General features: G+C 42.3%; 1 protein-coding gene across 1 annotated transcript in view; it reads right to left on the bottom strand.

Moving 5' to 3' along the window:
- Positions 1-16,697, bottom strand: part of EYA1 (EYA transcriptional coactivator and phosphatase 1) — a 144,696-nt gene that overhangs the window by 9,443 nt on the left and 118,556 nt on the right. Inside the window, exons 13-17 of the mRNA XM_016153718.2 lie at positions 13,104-13,162; positions 12,834-12,994; positions 12,112-12,226; positions 11,864-11,985; positions 7,970-8,070 (exon numbers count right to left, since the gene is read on the bottom strand). Coding sequence (XP_016009204.2) covers positions 7,970-8,070; positions 11,864-11,985; positions 12,112-12,226; positions 12,834-12,994; positions 13,104-13,162 — 558 coding nt within the window. The remainder of the gene's footprint in view (positions 1-7,969; positions 8,071-11,863; positions 11,986-12,111; positions 12,227-12,833; positions 12,995-13,103; positions 13,163-16,697) is intronic.

Here is a 16,697-nt window from a genome sequence, read left to right as displayed (position 1 = left end):
AATAATAGTAGGGGACTGTGACATTCTACCTTCGTCAATGGATAGATCAACCAGACAAAGTCAACAAGGAAACACTGGCCTTAAGTGACACATTAGACGAGGTAGACTTAAGAGATACAGAACCTTCCATCCAAAACAGCAAAATACACATTCTTTTCAAATGAACTTAGAATATTCTCCAGGATAGATCTCCTTAGGCCAGAAAATGAGTCTCAACTTTGAAATCATAACAAGCATCTTTTTGACCACAACAGTATGAAACTAGAAATCAATTACAAGAAGAAAACCACAAACATGTGGAGGCTAAATAACATGCTACTACTAAACAATCAATGTTCAATGAAGAAATCAAAGAGAAAAATTTTAAAATTACCTCAAGATAAGGGAAAATAGAAACCCAGTGTCCCAAAACCTGTGGGATGCAGCAGCCCTAAGACTGAAGGTGAGAGTGACAGAGGCCTACTTCAAGGGGCAAGAAAAACCTCAAACAAACCTTACACCTAACGGAACTGGAAAAACAAAAGCCAAAGTTAGTAGGTGGAAATAAAGATCACAGTGGAAATAAATGAAACAGACTCAAAAAACAGTAAAGATATCAATGAAACTAAGAGCTGGTTCTTGGAAATGATGAAAAAAGACGGCCCAAATAAAACAGAAATGAAAAAGACAGCACAAAAATACAAAGGATCATAAGAGAATAATACTAAAATCAATTATATGCCATCAAAGGGTACAAATTTCTAGAAGCACACAACCTACCAAAATGAATCATGTAGGAATAGGAAATCTGAAAAAATCTATTACCAGTAACAAAAATGAATCAGTAATGAAAAAACTTCCAACAAACAAAAGTCCAGGACCAGATGGCATCACAGGGAAATTCTACCAATTATTAAAAAAGAGTTAATACCTAGCCCTCTCAAGCTGTTCTAAAAAATTGAAAAGGAATGAACTCTTACAAACTCATTCAATGAAGCCAGCATTACCCTGATTCCAACACCAGACATTACCAAAAAAATAAAGAAAAAAAAAAAAATTATAGGCCAATATCCCTGCTGAACATAGATGTAAAAATTCTCTACAAAATATTAGCAAACAGAATTCAACAGTATGTTAAAAGGACCATATACCATGAGCAAGTGGGTTTTATTTTAGGGACACAGCATGGTTCAATATCTGCAAATCAATTAATGTGATACACATCAACAAAACGAAAGATAAATATCCTGCGATCATCTCAAATAGATGAAATAAAAATGCATTTGACAAAATTCAACATCCATTTATGATAAAAACTCTCAACAAAGTGGGTATAGAGGGAACAAACCTCAACATAATGAAGTCCACAGCTAATATTCTACTCAACTGTGAAGAGCAAAACATTTCCTCTAAGATCAGGAACAAGACAAGGCGCCTGCTCTTGCCACTTTTATTCAACATGTATTGGAAGTCCTGGCCACAGCAAATCACAGGAGGGAGAAAAGGCATCCAAAGTGGAAAGAGACAGTAAAACTGTTAAATGAAGTCAGTAAAGTTACAATATACAAAATTAATATACAGAAATTTGTGGCATTCCTACACATGAAGAATGAAGTGTCAGAAAGAGAAATCAAGAAAGCAATTTAATTTACAATTGCATCAGAAAATAGCTAGGAGCTGAAAGACCTGTACTCCGAAAACTGTGACGCTGAAAAATTAAAGATGGCACAAATGGAAGGATATACTGTGCTTGTGGATTGGGAGAATTAATATCATGAAAATGTCTGTCCTACCCAAAGCAATCTACAGATTCAGTGCAATCCCTTTCAAAATACCAATGACATTTTTCACAGAACTAAAATCAACCTAAAATTTATATGGAACCACAAACGACTCCAAATAGCTAAAGCGATCTTTAAAAACAAAGTTGGAGATAACACTACCTGATTTCAAACTACGCTACAAAGCCTATAGTAATCAAAAAAATACGGTACTGGTAGAAAAACGGACACATAAATCAGTGGAACAGAATAGAAAGCCCAGAAATTATAGAGAACCCATGTGTATGTGGTCAATTAATCTACATTGGAGGAGGCAAGAATATACAATAGGAAAAAGGCATCTCTTCAATAAATGTTTGGAAAACAGGACAGCTACATGCAAAAATATGGAACTGGACCACTTTCTTACACCATACCCCCCCCCCAAAAAAAAACCAACTCAAAATGGATTTAAGACTTAAATGTAAGACCAGAAACCATAAAACTCCTAGAAGAAAGCATACTGAAAAGCTTATGCGCAGTGCAGGTAACCATAAACCGAACACAAGGACAACCCACTGATGGGAGAAGATATTCACAAATATCTGATAAGAAGCTAGCATCCAAAATATATAAAGAACTTACACAACTCAACATCGAAAAAACCCAATCTGATTAAAAAATAGGCAGAGGACCTGAATGGACATTTGTCCACAGAAGATATACAGATGGCCAACAGACATATGAAAAGATGGTCAGCTTCGCTCATCACCAGGGAAAATGCACATCAAAACCACAGTGAGGTTTCACTTCACACCTGTCAGATTGGCTATTATCAAAACAAACGAACAAAAAAACAACCAAATTACAAGCGTTGGTGAGGATGTGGAGGAAAGGGAACCCGTGTGCACTGCTGGTGGGACTGCGAACTGGTGCAGCCACTCTGGAAAACGGTGTGGCGCTTCCGCAGATGACCCAGCAATCCCGCTGCTTGGTATCTGTCTGAAGAAAGTGAAAGCACTTATTTGAAAAGATGTGTGCACCTCTATGTTCACTGCGGCATTATTCGCAACAGCCAAAATATGGAAGCAACCTAAGTGCCCATCAATAGGTGAATGGATAAAGAAAATGTGGTGTGCACACACACACACTGGAATATTACTCAGCCATAAAAAAAGAATGAAGTCTTGCCATTTGCATCAACATGGCTAGACCTAGAGGGTATTATGCTAAAATAAGTTGGACAGAGAAAGACAAATACCATATGTTTTCACTTATGTCTATAATCTAAAAAAAAAAAAAAACGAAATGAATAAACAAAACAGAAACAGACGCATAGATACAGGGAACAAACTGATGGCTGCCAGAGGGGAGGAGGGCAGGGGGTGGTGAGTTGCGTGGATGTGACGTACAGCATAGGGAATGAGTCAGTAGGATCGTAATAATTTTGTATGGGGACAGACTGGATTTATCACAATGTGATCACTTCATCAGGTATAGACATGTTGGATCAGCATGTTGTACACCTGAAGCTCATATAATACTGTATGTCAACTACAATGAAAAAAAGAAAAAACTAAGTCATTGCATTAAAAAAATCCTGGCATATAGTATGTGCTTATTAACTACTAAATGAATGTAATGGCTTTAGAATAAAATTCAGTACAGTCAGTAATCCTTGTCTCACTTAAATAAAACTAAAAGTGAAAAATTGCATTAAAATTTCTTTCTTTCTTTCAAACAAAAGCAGCTCTTATTTTTCTCCTGAATAAGCTTAGATTTGAGCTTTAGGTCCTCGGCCTCATTGTGAATTTTTGCAAGTTTTCTAGTGCACATTTAAAATGGACATTTTTAAAATGAAACCATTGTCATCATGCAGAATAATGACCGTCTGCCACTTTTGCACTGGTGTTATTTTAAGTCATTCTCTGAAAAGTTTAGTGTGGAGTTATAAAACAAGGCCACTCGCACTCTAGAAATGAAAACTACTTTTTTTTCAGTGAGCAAGAGACTATTGCCTACAAGTTTTTAAAAAAATCATACGTATATCTAATTATTTGAGGTAGGTTGTATTAGGGAAACGAAGCCGTTTACGGTAACCAAGAAGGCCTGGAAGACTCTGACAACGACACGTCAAAGAAAGTCATAATGGCTTCCCACTGTCACTGTACCGTCTTCCAGGGAGAAAGGTGCTCGCCCACAGAAGACCCTCGCAAGAGATTTTTATGGAATAATGTTCTTCGTTTAAATAAACGAAGGCATTTCTAACCTTTTCTTTTTGAAGGGGTGTTTTTAATTGATGAACATTATAGAGTTAGATGAAATACTGCTGAAAGCCGTGGAATTATACAGGCAAAGAGAACGGGACGGCAGAGCGGGCTTCAGTCGTCCATAACAAAAACAGGCGACTGGCAGAATGGTCAGAGGTTTTCCTGTCTGGGATTAAAAAAGGAACTGCATACCTATAGCAAAAGAACATCATTTAGGGAGATGAAAGACATCTTTCCCGGGAAAAGAGTGTTCGTTGTACTAGATTTTTTAAAGGACATAGGAAACTAAGGAAGACAAGCTCAATGGTTAAAGTCGATTTAGAAGCAATGGAAAAATGTTTTGATTTTATAAAATATTTTTGTGCTCAAACTAGCATAACATCACTGATTCGCTATTTAGTAATCTAAAAGGCTCATGAAGTAAACTATGTATCAGAATGTATTTTTAAAATTTTGATCATGAATGTAAAATTAAGGGAAAGAAGATACTAAACGGTTATACCTAGCTCCTAAAAGAAACAAACACTACACACTTTGATGATTTAAAAATAGCATGACAATTCCTTTTTGTAAGTCAAATCATATTTAAGATACATAAATAACGTTTATAACTTGAAGGAATTTTGTCTTAAACTTCAGACATAATTGGCTTCAAACAATAGTTTAACTGCCACTTTCTAGCTGTGTGAACTTGGCCAAATTATTTACCTTCCTGTACCTCAGTTTTCTCATCTATAAATTGGGTCTGAGGACTTATTCCTCAGCAACTTATTGTGAGGCTTTAATGAGATAATCAACAGGAAGTGCCTAAAAAATGGTCTGGGACATTTTAACTGATCGTAATCTTGTTCCTTTCCATTATGATTATTAATCCATCTATAACATGGATAACTATCTATTTCTTTAGCTTGAATTTTTATAATTTTTAAAATGGGGTAATGATGAATTTGAGTCTTTCCCTCCAAATTAAGTATTTGCCCTATGTTAAGTACTAAATATTCTCTATTTCTGTGCAGAACTCCACTTTAAAGATTATCTATCATGAATTATTAAACCCTTGTCTCCTAACTCATCTGCAAAGTACTGCTATTTAAATATAAGTTGACCTAAAAGGTCTAGACAGAATATAAGAAAGAAATTGTCACTCTGGATGACAGATTAATGAGATCTGAATCGTATGCAGGCTTGTTTAGGACTCCAAACCTTCTGGAAAATCTGTACACTTTATATTCACACATAAACAGTCTTAACTTCTGGCCACAGGTTTGTCAGAGTTCTCACACTGGTAGGTTTCCAAGGAGAAAGAAGTTTGTTCGTGATAGATTCTACTGGACTCTTTATCACACACACACATCCCAGTAAATCAAAACAGAAAGCTGAAGCTAGGAGCAGTCGTGCACAGTCAAAAAACTCGAAGAGGATGTTCTTTGCAAGCAGCTGCCTAGTTTTTTTTTTTTTTCCTTTTTTTGCTGTAGGTTGGGGGGTGTGGGTCCCAAATAAAAACTATAACATACAAAAGTAAATACTAGAAACAATTTAAAGTTTCTTCGGAGAGCACAAATACTCAGTCCTATTACTGCTTTCCATTCTAACATCAAACCAAGAATTCCTTTACTTTTCCCATGTTGCATTCTCCCATGGCAAGCATCTAAGACACATACAGCTCAGAAGGGTTTAGGAATGGACTTGCCCACAGAAACCTCGATAGGGCCCGAAGAATTTCACTTGTGTTCCTCACATTTTAAGTCATCACCTTCATAAGCGTCCTCTGCCTACCACAAGCTCAAAGGCCACATTTTGGCAACTGTCTCCTGAAATTAAGCCCTTTTTTGGTAAATACGAGAGAGAGAAGGACCAGCCTGCGAGGCAGATTCACACCTTCGGCACTGAGCCATTCTGGCATGAAACGCTTCTCTTCAGTTCCACACTGCTTGGAGGTGCAAATCTATTCCATGTCCCTCCAGCCACTAGGAGGTCCTGCCCAGGAATGGCGAAGGGGTTCCAGAAGCATTCCCAGGAAACGAACTTGAAACTGGACTCCCACCAAACATTCTCTAACTCTCCAGGCAGGGCTGAGTTTGGGATATTCTAAATTTAGTCAGGGAAAGACTTCATTTTATGAAGACAGCCCAAAGGGCTGACAGATGTACCTGATGACAATGGTGGTTGGCCCTTGGTGAAGCTGGAATGTCAGAACCAGTGCTTAAGTGACAAACACTGCTTAGCATCAAGGTCCACTGGAGCTGAGGTATGTGTGGGTTCCCACCACTACTGACCACACTAGGGAGCATAGGCTCCCGGGCAAACTGTTTCTGTAGGTATAAGTGAAATAATCTGTTATTGAAAGAACTGAGGTCAGCTGCTAAGCGTTTACTGGAATTCAGAGGCACTGAAGGTGAATTAAGCCATCTTTAGACTCTAGGAAGCTGACCCCGAGTCATGCTTAATGTTGCGTCTACATTCTGGTGACTTTATATACCATTTTTGGCATATACTAGAATATTCCAGAAGAACTGAGTTGTTGCATCTTTTATGGAAATACGTAGCGACTTCTATGAGTGAGTATGTGGGGAAGGGAAGTGTCCTATTGGTTAATCTCGTAAAATATTTAATGCTCTTCAACTTAAGAAATATTTAGAGTACAACTGTGCCAAGATTTAGGCCGTCATAAAATAGTTCAAAGACAGAGTCTCGAATGGAAAAAAAAAGCAAAAGAAGCTCCCGACCTTTCTCACGCTTTACTGCCGAAACAGGCACACACACAAATAAAAACAATGGCTACCGTTTACTGCACGCTGTACACGTACCTGCCTCTCTTTTATGGGTTTTACATATCTCAACTAAATCAAATCTTTAAAATATCCCAATGGACTAGGTGCTGTTATGATCCCCACTTACAGCTAAGGAAAGAGAATGAGTTAAGTAACTTATTCAAAGTCACAGAACTACTAAGTGGTGGAGTTATAATTCGAACCCAGGCTGTCTGGCTCAAGCATCCAAGCCGTTTACAACAACTTCTCCAATTAGAGTGTAAATGAGCGCCACTGTAACTGAGCTCTAAAAAACCAGAGAAACAGAAAAGGTGGCACATGAACTGGATTTTGAAATGTAAGTAAGATAATAGCGGTGGGACATTGGAGAAAAAGGTCATGCTCGGCAGAGAAGAAGTGGTAGGCGTGGCCACGGGAAGGCAAGTAAGTCATGCGACCAACCAGAGGGAGAGGAGTGGAGTGGAAAAGATTGGGAAGGCAGGCGGCTACTGGATTGTGTAGACCCTGCCGCAGGCTATGGACTGTGGTCCCCTCCCTCCTCCTCTCTAAACTGCAATAAGATACATCGATGAGGAAGCTTTTGCTAAGGGCAATGACAGAATTACAGCTGAAGGGATGCAGAAGAATATGCAGAAGTATGAGGGCAAACTGGGGCTCAGGCCACCCTAGTTGGGTCCGCTCCCTTCCCCCTTTCCCAGTGTCTCGAGGCAAGGCAGCGACCTCACGATCAAAAGAAGGCATTGTACTCTAGGGCTGCAAATAGTTGTGCAAGTCGGCTCTGCCCAACTGGTAGAGCCTCCCTGAAATAATGTCTGGAAGGGTCTTAGGTTGCATCCGGGCTCAGGTGACAAGGTAGCAATCGCTCGGCAACGTCCGCCGTGGGCGCAGGAGGGGCATGAGCACAGCGCGCGTGCCGCCTGCCTGTTCTGGGGGTGGCTCCAGCGCCAGCCTTCTTTCCTGGCCCCCCACAACAGACCGAAGTCCTCATTCTGTGGAGAGCCACCATCCACGACCCCGGAGCTCACGCACGCCGCCCTTCACACGGATCACTTCCTACCTCGCTCTGCGCCGCCTGTCCAGGGCGGAGGGCTCTGAGCGCATCCGCAGTCTGCTCCACAGAAACGGCGCTCGCGGGAACGGTCCAGCTGAGAGAATTCTGAGGACAAGACGCACCAGCGGGGGCTCTTACCTTTTTGGCTGCTTGCTCCTCCTCCACGCCGTCGCCTATGACCACGTACACCACTTTCCTTCCAAACCTTTGAACTATCCTCTCGAAACAGCTCTCCTTTCCTAGTGGACAAAAATAAATGATAAAGAATGTAAAGCCTGGGCAACTCGGTGCTGTGGCACTTGAACTTTTTATAGAAAATCCTTTTTTTTGTTTTTTTTTATGCTTCTGACTCAACTCTAGCCTACTTGTATAAACTAGAAGAGCACTGTTATATGCCATTTAGGCGGCATGTGCAACAGCATGATAATTTAAAAAATGTGAATTAATTACTCAAGTGTGTCCCATCCCTTGGAAATTGACCATTTTCGTACTCTTTGCCCAAGGATTCACTTATTTAAAAAGCAGGTTAGTCAATCAGAGTATAGCATTTGGGGGGAAAAGTACTGTTTTGCAGTAGTACTTTTTCCCCTAGAAGGTAAAATTAAACAAAGACATGCAATTCTGGCAAAATATTTTAACTTGACTTTAAAAATGGTTCATGATTTATCAAACTCTGAAAATAAAGTCTGATTCAAAGGCTACTGAGAAGGATAAATGAAATGGAGGAATCAAACACTCGTTTGAGTTTACCCCTGCCTTTTTAGGTTGGGATTCTATTTGACTTAAAGACCATCAAAGCCTAATGTGTTTACCTGACATATTCTTGTGAACCTGTTTCTGAAATCAGCGTCAGGTAATTTGGGGCGCTGCAGGGAGCTCGCGCTTGCCTTACCCAGGCATCGAATGTTCAATAAAAGTGCTTTCCTAAAGGAAGAGCGGGTAAAGGTAACAGAATACCTTTATCTATCTATTATCTGTCCCATGTCAAGACTTGGTCTGGGCTCCCATGGCGGCCCCGCCGTCGGCACATCCCTGCGTTAATGCGGCCATTGTCGCTTCCTGGAGGAGACGCTGGCGCTCCCCGTCCTGCGCTGCCCGCGGGGTCATTTTAGTGGACAATGGGGCAGTTTATAGTTTTCAAATGTGAATGGCTGAGCGAGGACTGCATCTCTTTCAAGTAAGGATCAGATATACACACGAACAAATTGCTTGTTTGCTTAAACAAATGTCTGCTTTATATTTGTATTTTGCACTAAAATCTCTAGTTTGCATCTGACAGAACAAAATAGGGCCAGCCTTATTCAAAGGATGTAATTTCAATGCTTATTTAGTTGCCCACTAAACTGTGAAATATTAAAACACTTTCAGAAGCGAATACTAAGTATAGTTTTCACTGCAAAAATATACAACCCCAAACTTGGATGTCATGAAACTTTTCTTCCCTTAGAGGGAAATGTTAATGTTTTTGTAAGGCTTCCTTTTCATAGAAAACAGTAAGGTAAACTCGATGTTTTTTTAAGGTGAAGCTCTGGTGGATAATATCTCACCTGTATACTATCTCCTGTAGGCTTCACTGTAAATTTTGGGTCAAGTAGACATTTTGTACAATAAAGATAAAAACCTTGAAGCCGACTTTTAGAAGCTGATTTGAAGTCTTATTTGAAGTTTTCATTTTGATAAATCCAATTTGTCGAAAGGATATCATAGCTTTGCTACATGAGATACCAGTCATTTCCTCCTATGACTCTGCCTTTTTGCCTAAAAGGAAAATTCCTAAATGTTCTGCATTGATCCCCAAATTATATCTTATTGTATGGCAAAATGAGCACTAAGTATAGGAATTTAAATGTTTACTTTTCTTATTAAAAATATAGAAAAGTATCCTACCATCAGTTGTGAGATAATTTCTAATGTCACATACTTTTTAATTCTAATTTTTATTCTGTACTGAAAAAAAACTGAAGTCAGATATTACAAACGAAATGCCCATTAAAAAACACTGGATTGCTATTGCGATTTCCTTTCGTCCTAACATTTTCCTGTGCTTTGGGATGAAAGTTAAGGGTGCATGATTTACGGTCTCCTCGCTCTGTCCTTCTGGGCGGTTAGGCGCTGCCCCCTCTGTCCTATGTGGTTCTTTGGAATTTGTTCTGACTCCCATGTGCCGATAAAGCTTTCCCTGAGATCCTTGTTTACAGAACAAAATGCAGCTCTCTCTATAGAGAGGATGAAAACCTGACTCGGTGTAAACTGATAAACATTCTCGTTTTCTCAGACTGCTAGGAATTCTATTTGACACCTGCCTTTCTTTTTATAAGCGTTTTTCAGGATTCTTGGCCCTTCTCAGGAGTCATCAGTCATTCTCAAACTCCAACAATTTTCAGCTTCATAGAGCTATCTGAATATCCCATAGGCTCTTCAAACTCAACATTGATAAGAACAAACCCTTATCTTTCCCATAAAACCTGATTTCCCCATCAGTTAATAGTGTTACCACTGATCTAGTTGCATAAAAGAAACCTCTGTGCCAGTCTTCTTGACAATAAACAAATTCACACCTCTCATTCAACGAACCTTCCTGAGCACCTACTATGTACTGGGCATTATAGCTACAGTGATGAAAGAGATAGACAGACTAGACTATCAAGGGTATTATTGGTTGGTAGGGCAGTGAGACTGAACGAATAATTATATAAGCAGTTTTTTAGCGATGATTTAGTAAGTGCTTTGAGGGAGTATAAAAGTGTAGTCAGATGGAGAGTTAGACCTACAGGAATTCCTTTTTTGCCCCTTTTCCTTCAGAGGTGGGCAGCAAAAAAAAAAAAAAAGCCTCCTTCTCCCCTACCAGGATACTCCTCCCCCCGCCCACAGAACTCACTAAAGTAACATCTCCTTAGGGTGACACACAAGGCCACGTAGGCCAGACCCAACTCTGTCTCTCCAGCTTCAGCTTTCCGTGAGCACTGCACATTGGTAACCAGAACCACTCAGGGGTCCCTCGGAAGGGAATGTTTTCTCTGTCCCTTTGCTCGCATTAGCCCGGCTGCCTAGTAGACGTGTAATGACCCTTCTATACCCAGCTCAGATGTCACCTCTTCCCTTTAGCTTTCCCTGACACTTGTCCTCCACCTCCTCCTGGGTGGAAGTGAATGCTTCCTCCTTGAAGGGCATTCAGGCACCTAGTGGTAAGACCCCGTAGGGTGTGGAAAGGTGCCTGGACCTTGGAATCAGAGAGACTTTATTTGTACCTATTCACTCAAACGATTAAGTCTCTAAGCTTCAGTTTCCTCATCTGGAAAATGGAAAGGTTGTGAAGATTGGTTTTTAATACGTAAAATGCATAATACTGTTCTGGGCAGCTAATAAATGCTTGCTAAATGCTCACTTATATATTTATCATATTACAGCTCTTTAGGTGTCTGCTTCCCCTGCAGGATAGTGAATTCTCTAAGAACAAGAGCTATGCCTTCTTTGTACCCCACTTTTATTCTGTCTTAGTTTAGTTCTAACTAAACTTCACATTAGTCTCCTTTCTCCAGCTTTGTTGCCTTCTTGTGAGAACTTAAGTTTTTTGTATCCCCATAACAAAAAAGGAAAGTCAATTGTTTATACGTGTTGAATCAAAATAAAGGAAATAACAACAAACAAACAAAACAACCCAGTTGCAGCAACAATTTAAAGAAACAGTTATTAGAGGTTCCATTTCTACTTTGTCTATCTCTACACTACCCTTTGTTTTGGCTTATAAACTATTTTTGTTGAGGTTGCCTAAGAGAAAATTGATGCTAAGTTACCTATAGCTAAAATGCATAGGTCTTAATGTAGGCCAGTGAAGTGAAAATTTCTGAATAAAACTGTGGATTCTCTTGATGTCTAAAGCCAATTTTGACGATAAAATTGGTTACATTGTTCTTCTAGCTTTCTGATATCCAGCGTTCTGAAAAAAAGAAAGCCTAATTTACTGCCCTTCATTTTTACCGGCCTGAAGGAGAAGAGGCCATTGTTAAGACGATCGAAACAAGAGCAGCTCACCTATTTTAGTTGCACTGTAAATATTTTCTATGGGAAATACGATTCCTAGTCCATAGAGCAGGACTTTCGCCAATGCCGGGATGAGCTGAGTCGTTGTTACTAAAATATTCACACAGTTCGTCCTAAGAGAGAGAGAATGGAAAGATTAAAAAAAAAAAAAAAATCCCCAAAGCTCGCATTCCCCCGGGGAGCAACGGGGTGGGGGTGCGGGGGGGGGTGTGCGGGGGCTGCGGTTGGGGACCACGCACCGCGAGTGGATGAGCGTGAGCGCCTTCAGCGCCAGCGTCAGCCAGGAGTCCGTCAGCGCCTCGATCTCCGCCCGCAGCTGCAGCCAGGCTTCCCTCTTGGCCGGCCCGAGCAGGCCTGCGGGTTCAAACGCACGCGCGGCGGCCTTAGCAGCGTGTCTGCTCCGCTCCGCGATGCCAAACGCGCCGCGCTGCGGCCCCCGCCCCGCGGCCGCGCCCTCGCCGCTGCTCACACCCAGGTCCGCTCCGCGTCCCTCCTGGGCGCTGCGGGAAGCGGCCGTGCGGCGTGCGCTCCCAGCCCCCCCTCTTCTGGGTGACGGCGCCCACTCGCCACCGAGCCGGTGCGCTCGCTCCCTTCTGGGCTAAAGCCGTTTTGAACGACGCCGCAGAGCTCCAAACTCATGCACGCGTCCGCCTGGTAGGGGGAGCTGGACAGGCCGTCCGTCCTCTGGGCCAGGGCTGTGGACCCCCGTCACAGGATGTCGGGGAGCCCAAGAAACTTACTCCGTCCGGTCCCACCACTCCACTTAGGTTATGGAGCCAGCACCAGCAGCAGCTCTAGGCTAATATTTTTATCACTAAATCACAGCAGGATAATCACTGATTCAACGAAACTGTTCGGAAAAATACTACTCTGTCCAAAAAAGTGCGCCACTAAAGCGGGCGGTACTTTGAGACCTAGACCGTGTGAACGACCCCAGCGAGACATCGGGAGGGCCACTTGCCTCCGACGTTGTTTTTGTAGGTGTTGTAGATCTCCTTGACGCGCCGGTAGCGGAAGGCCAGCTTCCTCATCCAGTCCACGCCGCCCCGCACGCCCGTCGCTAAGCACAAGTTAGCGCTGGTCGCTGCGGCTGGGAAGCCATCTGTTCCAAAGTTATACGTGCTATTTAGATGCGAGAAAAGCCCAGAGTTAACCACACAGCGGTCACCTGAATTAGCTGAGCAACTGAGCTATGAAATGAGACAGCCACTGCCCGTTTTGGCGTGCTCACCTTAGGTCCTGGCCGTTATCATCCGAAGAGACGTCGTCTATGTGAACTTGGTCGCATTCCTAAAATGCAATGACAACGATACACGTCAATTTTCCAAAAGCATTTACTTTTTTTTTTTTTTTTTGAAAAACCGCACATGGCTGTTTAAAAAACCCCGAAACTAATTGGACGGTTTTCCAACTCCGCCAATCAGTAGGTGGCAGTCTTGTTAAATCGACATCTTTACCTACTTCAGGTCCTCTTTCAACACGAGAAACCGGCAATGTCATTAAGAACTACTGTTATCCAGCTTCAGAAACACATATTTTTGTGTTTAGAAAGGAAAGTGATTGAAAACAATTAGCATATGTGTTCCATAAACCTCAGGTACCTGAAGACATGCCGCTCAAAGCTGGTTCGGTGGATGCCTACGCATAACCAAAACCAGACATTTCGGTAAACGTAACATGCTAGAAAAATTAAACCCGATGCCAACTGCCAATGAAATTATGACCTCTGATTGCTGTGAGCCACACACCAACACAGCCTGAGGCCAGCGTGCTGAGCCCAGACGAAAAATCTGTTACTGGTTTGCCATTGATTTGAGAGATGTGAGTCAGTCAGTCTCTCTCTCTCTCTCTCTCTCTCACTCACTCTGTGTGTGTGTGTGTGTGTGTGTGTGTGTGTGTGCACGCGCACGCATGTGTAGGATGAGGAAGAAGGCATTGGAGACTTCAAAACCTAAATAAAAACAATCAAACCATGCAGTGTTTATTATTTTTTACTTTTTTAATCCTTTCCCTATTATTACATATTCATTTTAAGTACTGGACTTAGAAATTTGTCATAGAACACTGTTATTTGAGCAGACCTGGTTTTCATCAGGTGTAAACTGTTTGAAAGAGGCGGCCGTCGTTGTGGATTAAAGCCGTACTAGACCGAGTTCACGTTCATGCACCTGTTAGCCCCTGAGCGCCCTGTATCTAAATGCCGTGTCCCCAGCCCCGAGCAGAGTTGTAGCACGGGCGGATTGCACGGAACTGAGTAAAGCGGAACTCAGCAGACATCTGTCGCCCAAAGGAAGACACATGCGTTTGGAGACAGACATGGTTGCCAGTCCAGAAACAGGAAGTGCACACTTGGCATGCTTTAACATCTGTCACGACTCCTCCTCGGAGTCAGGCTCCAAAGACTCCGGAGGCCTGTCCTATACTTATTTTCATTAAAAAGTTTTAGTTAGAAAATATCATTAGAAGACATTTCCAGGTGCACATCGTACATTCTAAAAGGTCCTCCTGACTAAAGCGTTGGTCGTTGTATAAAATCCAGCCTCCGCCTAGAGTGCTTCACGTTCAGTTTGTAGCAAAGATGACGTCCGTAAAGCACCACAGTACTAGGTGTATTTTATGTTGCCGGTTCCTTCTGAACAAATTCTTTTCTCTCCCTGGATTTGTGAGGACGGGAGCAGGAGACTGAAGTGGAGAGAAACTCAAACCAGCTGTTGCTTAACAGAATTAAAAGCCTGACCCCCCCAACCTCTGCTCTAAAGCATGTCTTTTCCAGGAGACCCTCTCCCAGCAAGCAGCAAGTTCTGAGGAGGAAAAGACTTTGACCTTGTAACCCTGCCCACTCCCCCGAGGTCCGTAACCTCAGATAAGAAAAAGGGAAAAGTCAGTCCGGGAGGCCTCGCCTGTAGACTCTGCATTTCATGTTTTAAGAACAGGTCGTTCCTGGCAAGTGTGTCTGGGGACGTCTCAGTTATTCATTCAGACCTACTTCAGAAGTTGAATGCTATTTGAGTTTTTCCGACAATCTGCTTACTTACGTCTGGGTTTACAGAGTTACTAAATCATGAGTAGGAGTTTCTGAATTTATCTGGTCAGAAATACAATTTTTTTTTTTATGTTGTTGGTAAATGACTCTTTTAGGGGGCCTGATTAGAGTTACCAAAAAAAAAAAAAAAAAAGGTGTACCTCAAAAAACTTCCTCCAAACAATCAAAACCAAAAAGCCACAGCGTTTTCTTTTTTTTGGGGGGGGGGCGGGTGGGAGTGGGGGTTCTTGGGAGAAAGAACAGATTGGAACTGAAAGAGGAAAAGATAAGGTAAAAAGAATTTAATCCGAGGCATCAAAGTCGACCTGAGGTTATGGGGCTGACTCTAGGAGTGGGGGAAATTCTTTGGAAAAGCAGGACGTTAAGAGGCTTTTCTTAGAGGGGCCAGTTGTAAATTCCCGTTCAGGCTGAGGGGCCAGTTACCTAACTGATGGCCGATGGTGTTGATGACCCCACTGTTGCCGCTGTCCTCCCACATCCTGCGTTTGTTTTGTCCTGCTCTAGCTCCATCTGAGGCTTTCCGTCCCTAGGCTGAGGCCCTCACGCCAAGTCTAGTTCAGTGCCTCGCTCAGTGCTGATTAAGTGTCAACGGCTTTAAGGCTCCTTCTGCAGGTACAAACTCACTTCGCAGGGATCTGATTAAGGCGAAGTCGGGTGTGGTGGCAACAGGGAAATCCTCCTCCTCTATCTGGAGAACTTTTGTAGAATGATTATAATGACAACAGACAAAAAATCAAAAGCATTTTTAAAGGGTCTAATTAGCACCTCTGGAATTTTTTTAAAAAGCCCTGAACATGTGTGCAAATTGTGTTTTTGGAATTGCTGCTCACTGAACAATGAATGCATACCGCACAAATTTTGAATCCACAAGATATATGCTGAAAGTTCATTACCTATAAGCCCTTGCATGAGTTTACAAATAATGGTATAAATGTGTTGGGAAAACGTTTTGGGAAATGAGCTGTGTCTGCTCTTAAAAATTTTTAATGACAAACTAGTATTACTGTCTTGATGCTGTCCTACTAAAAATTTTAATTTCTCAGAAAATGGAGACTGTGAAGATGCTGAAATATTTCCCAGCGGAGCTGAGTCGTGTGTGAACGGGCGCCAGGTGCACCTACGCAGCTGCGAAACCGCAGGCCCCTCCGTTCCGACAGCCTGGAATTCTGTCTCCTCCACAGGGATGGAGGCTCCCCTTCTGCCTCTGAAGAAGGCATCTGTCCGTCCGAAAAGCCTCATTTTAGGTTTTCGTTTTTGGTTTCTGGACTTGATTGTTTTTTAGTGGCCGCATTTGTTTTAAACCCAGCAAATCAGGTAACTGGGGGTCGTGGGGTACAGAAGGGGCTCGATCCATGGGAACCACCACCAGGCTGCAAGGAGGAACCTACAGACGCAGAAGAGGATGGAAGTGTCCCCATCTCTTCGGATGCCGCACACAGTCCCCAAAAGCCTCCTTGGTGCTTGATTCACAGAGTGCAGAACATACTAAATTCCACGGGAAAATAAGTTCTGGTTCCAAAGACTGAACATGCTGAAACTGTAACTCTTGAAATGAATTTTCGAAAATTTCATGGTAGGGTTTTAAGTTCAAGTCATTCTAGAACCTGAGTCCTAAGGCAGCACTCACACATAAGGGCCACCACGGCCAGTTCATCCAGGTAAGCGTGTTTCATGCACTAATCTGTCCTGTTGAGGCTTAAGATGCCAAAGGGACCCTTAACGTGTCTGGGCGTCTGGCCTGGGGCCCTGCTTGGGACAGAAGTAGTGACTCCTTTGGATTCA

Source organism: Rousettus aegyptiacus, unplaced genomic scaffold (genome assembly GCF_014176215.1).
Source record: "Rousettus aegyptiacus isolate mRouAeg1 unplaced genomic scaffold, mRouAeg1.p scaffold_m13_p_15, whole genome shotgun sequence".
In the NCBI taxonomy this organism is placed as follows: Eukaryota; Metazoa; Chordata; class Mammalia; order Chiroptera; family Pteropodidae; genus Rousettus; species Rousettus aegyptiacus.
This window is presented reverse-complemented; position numbering and strand designations above follow the sequence as displayed.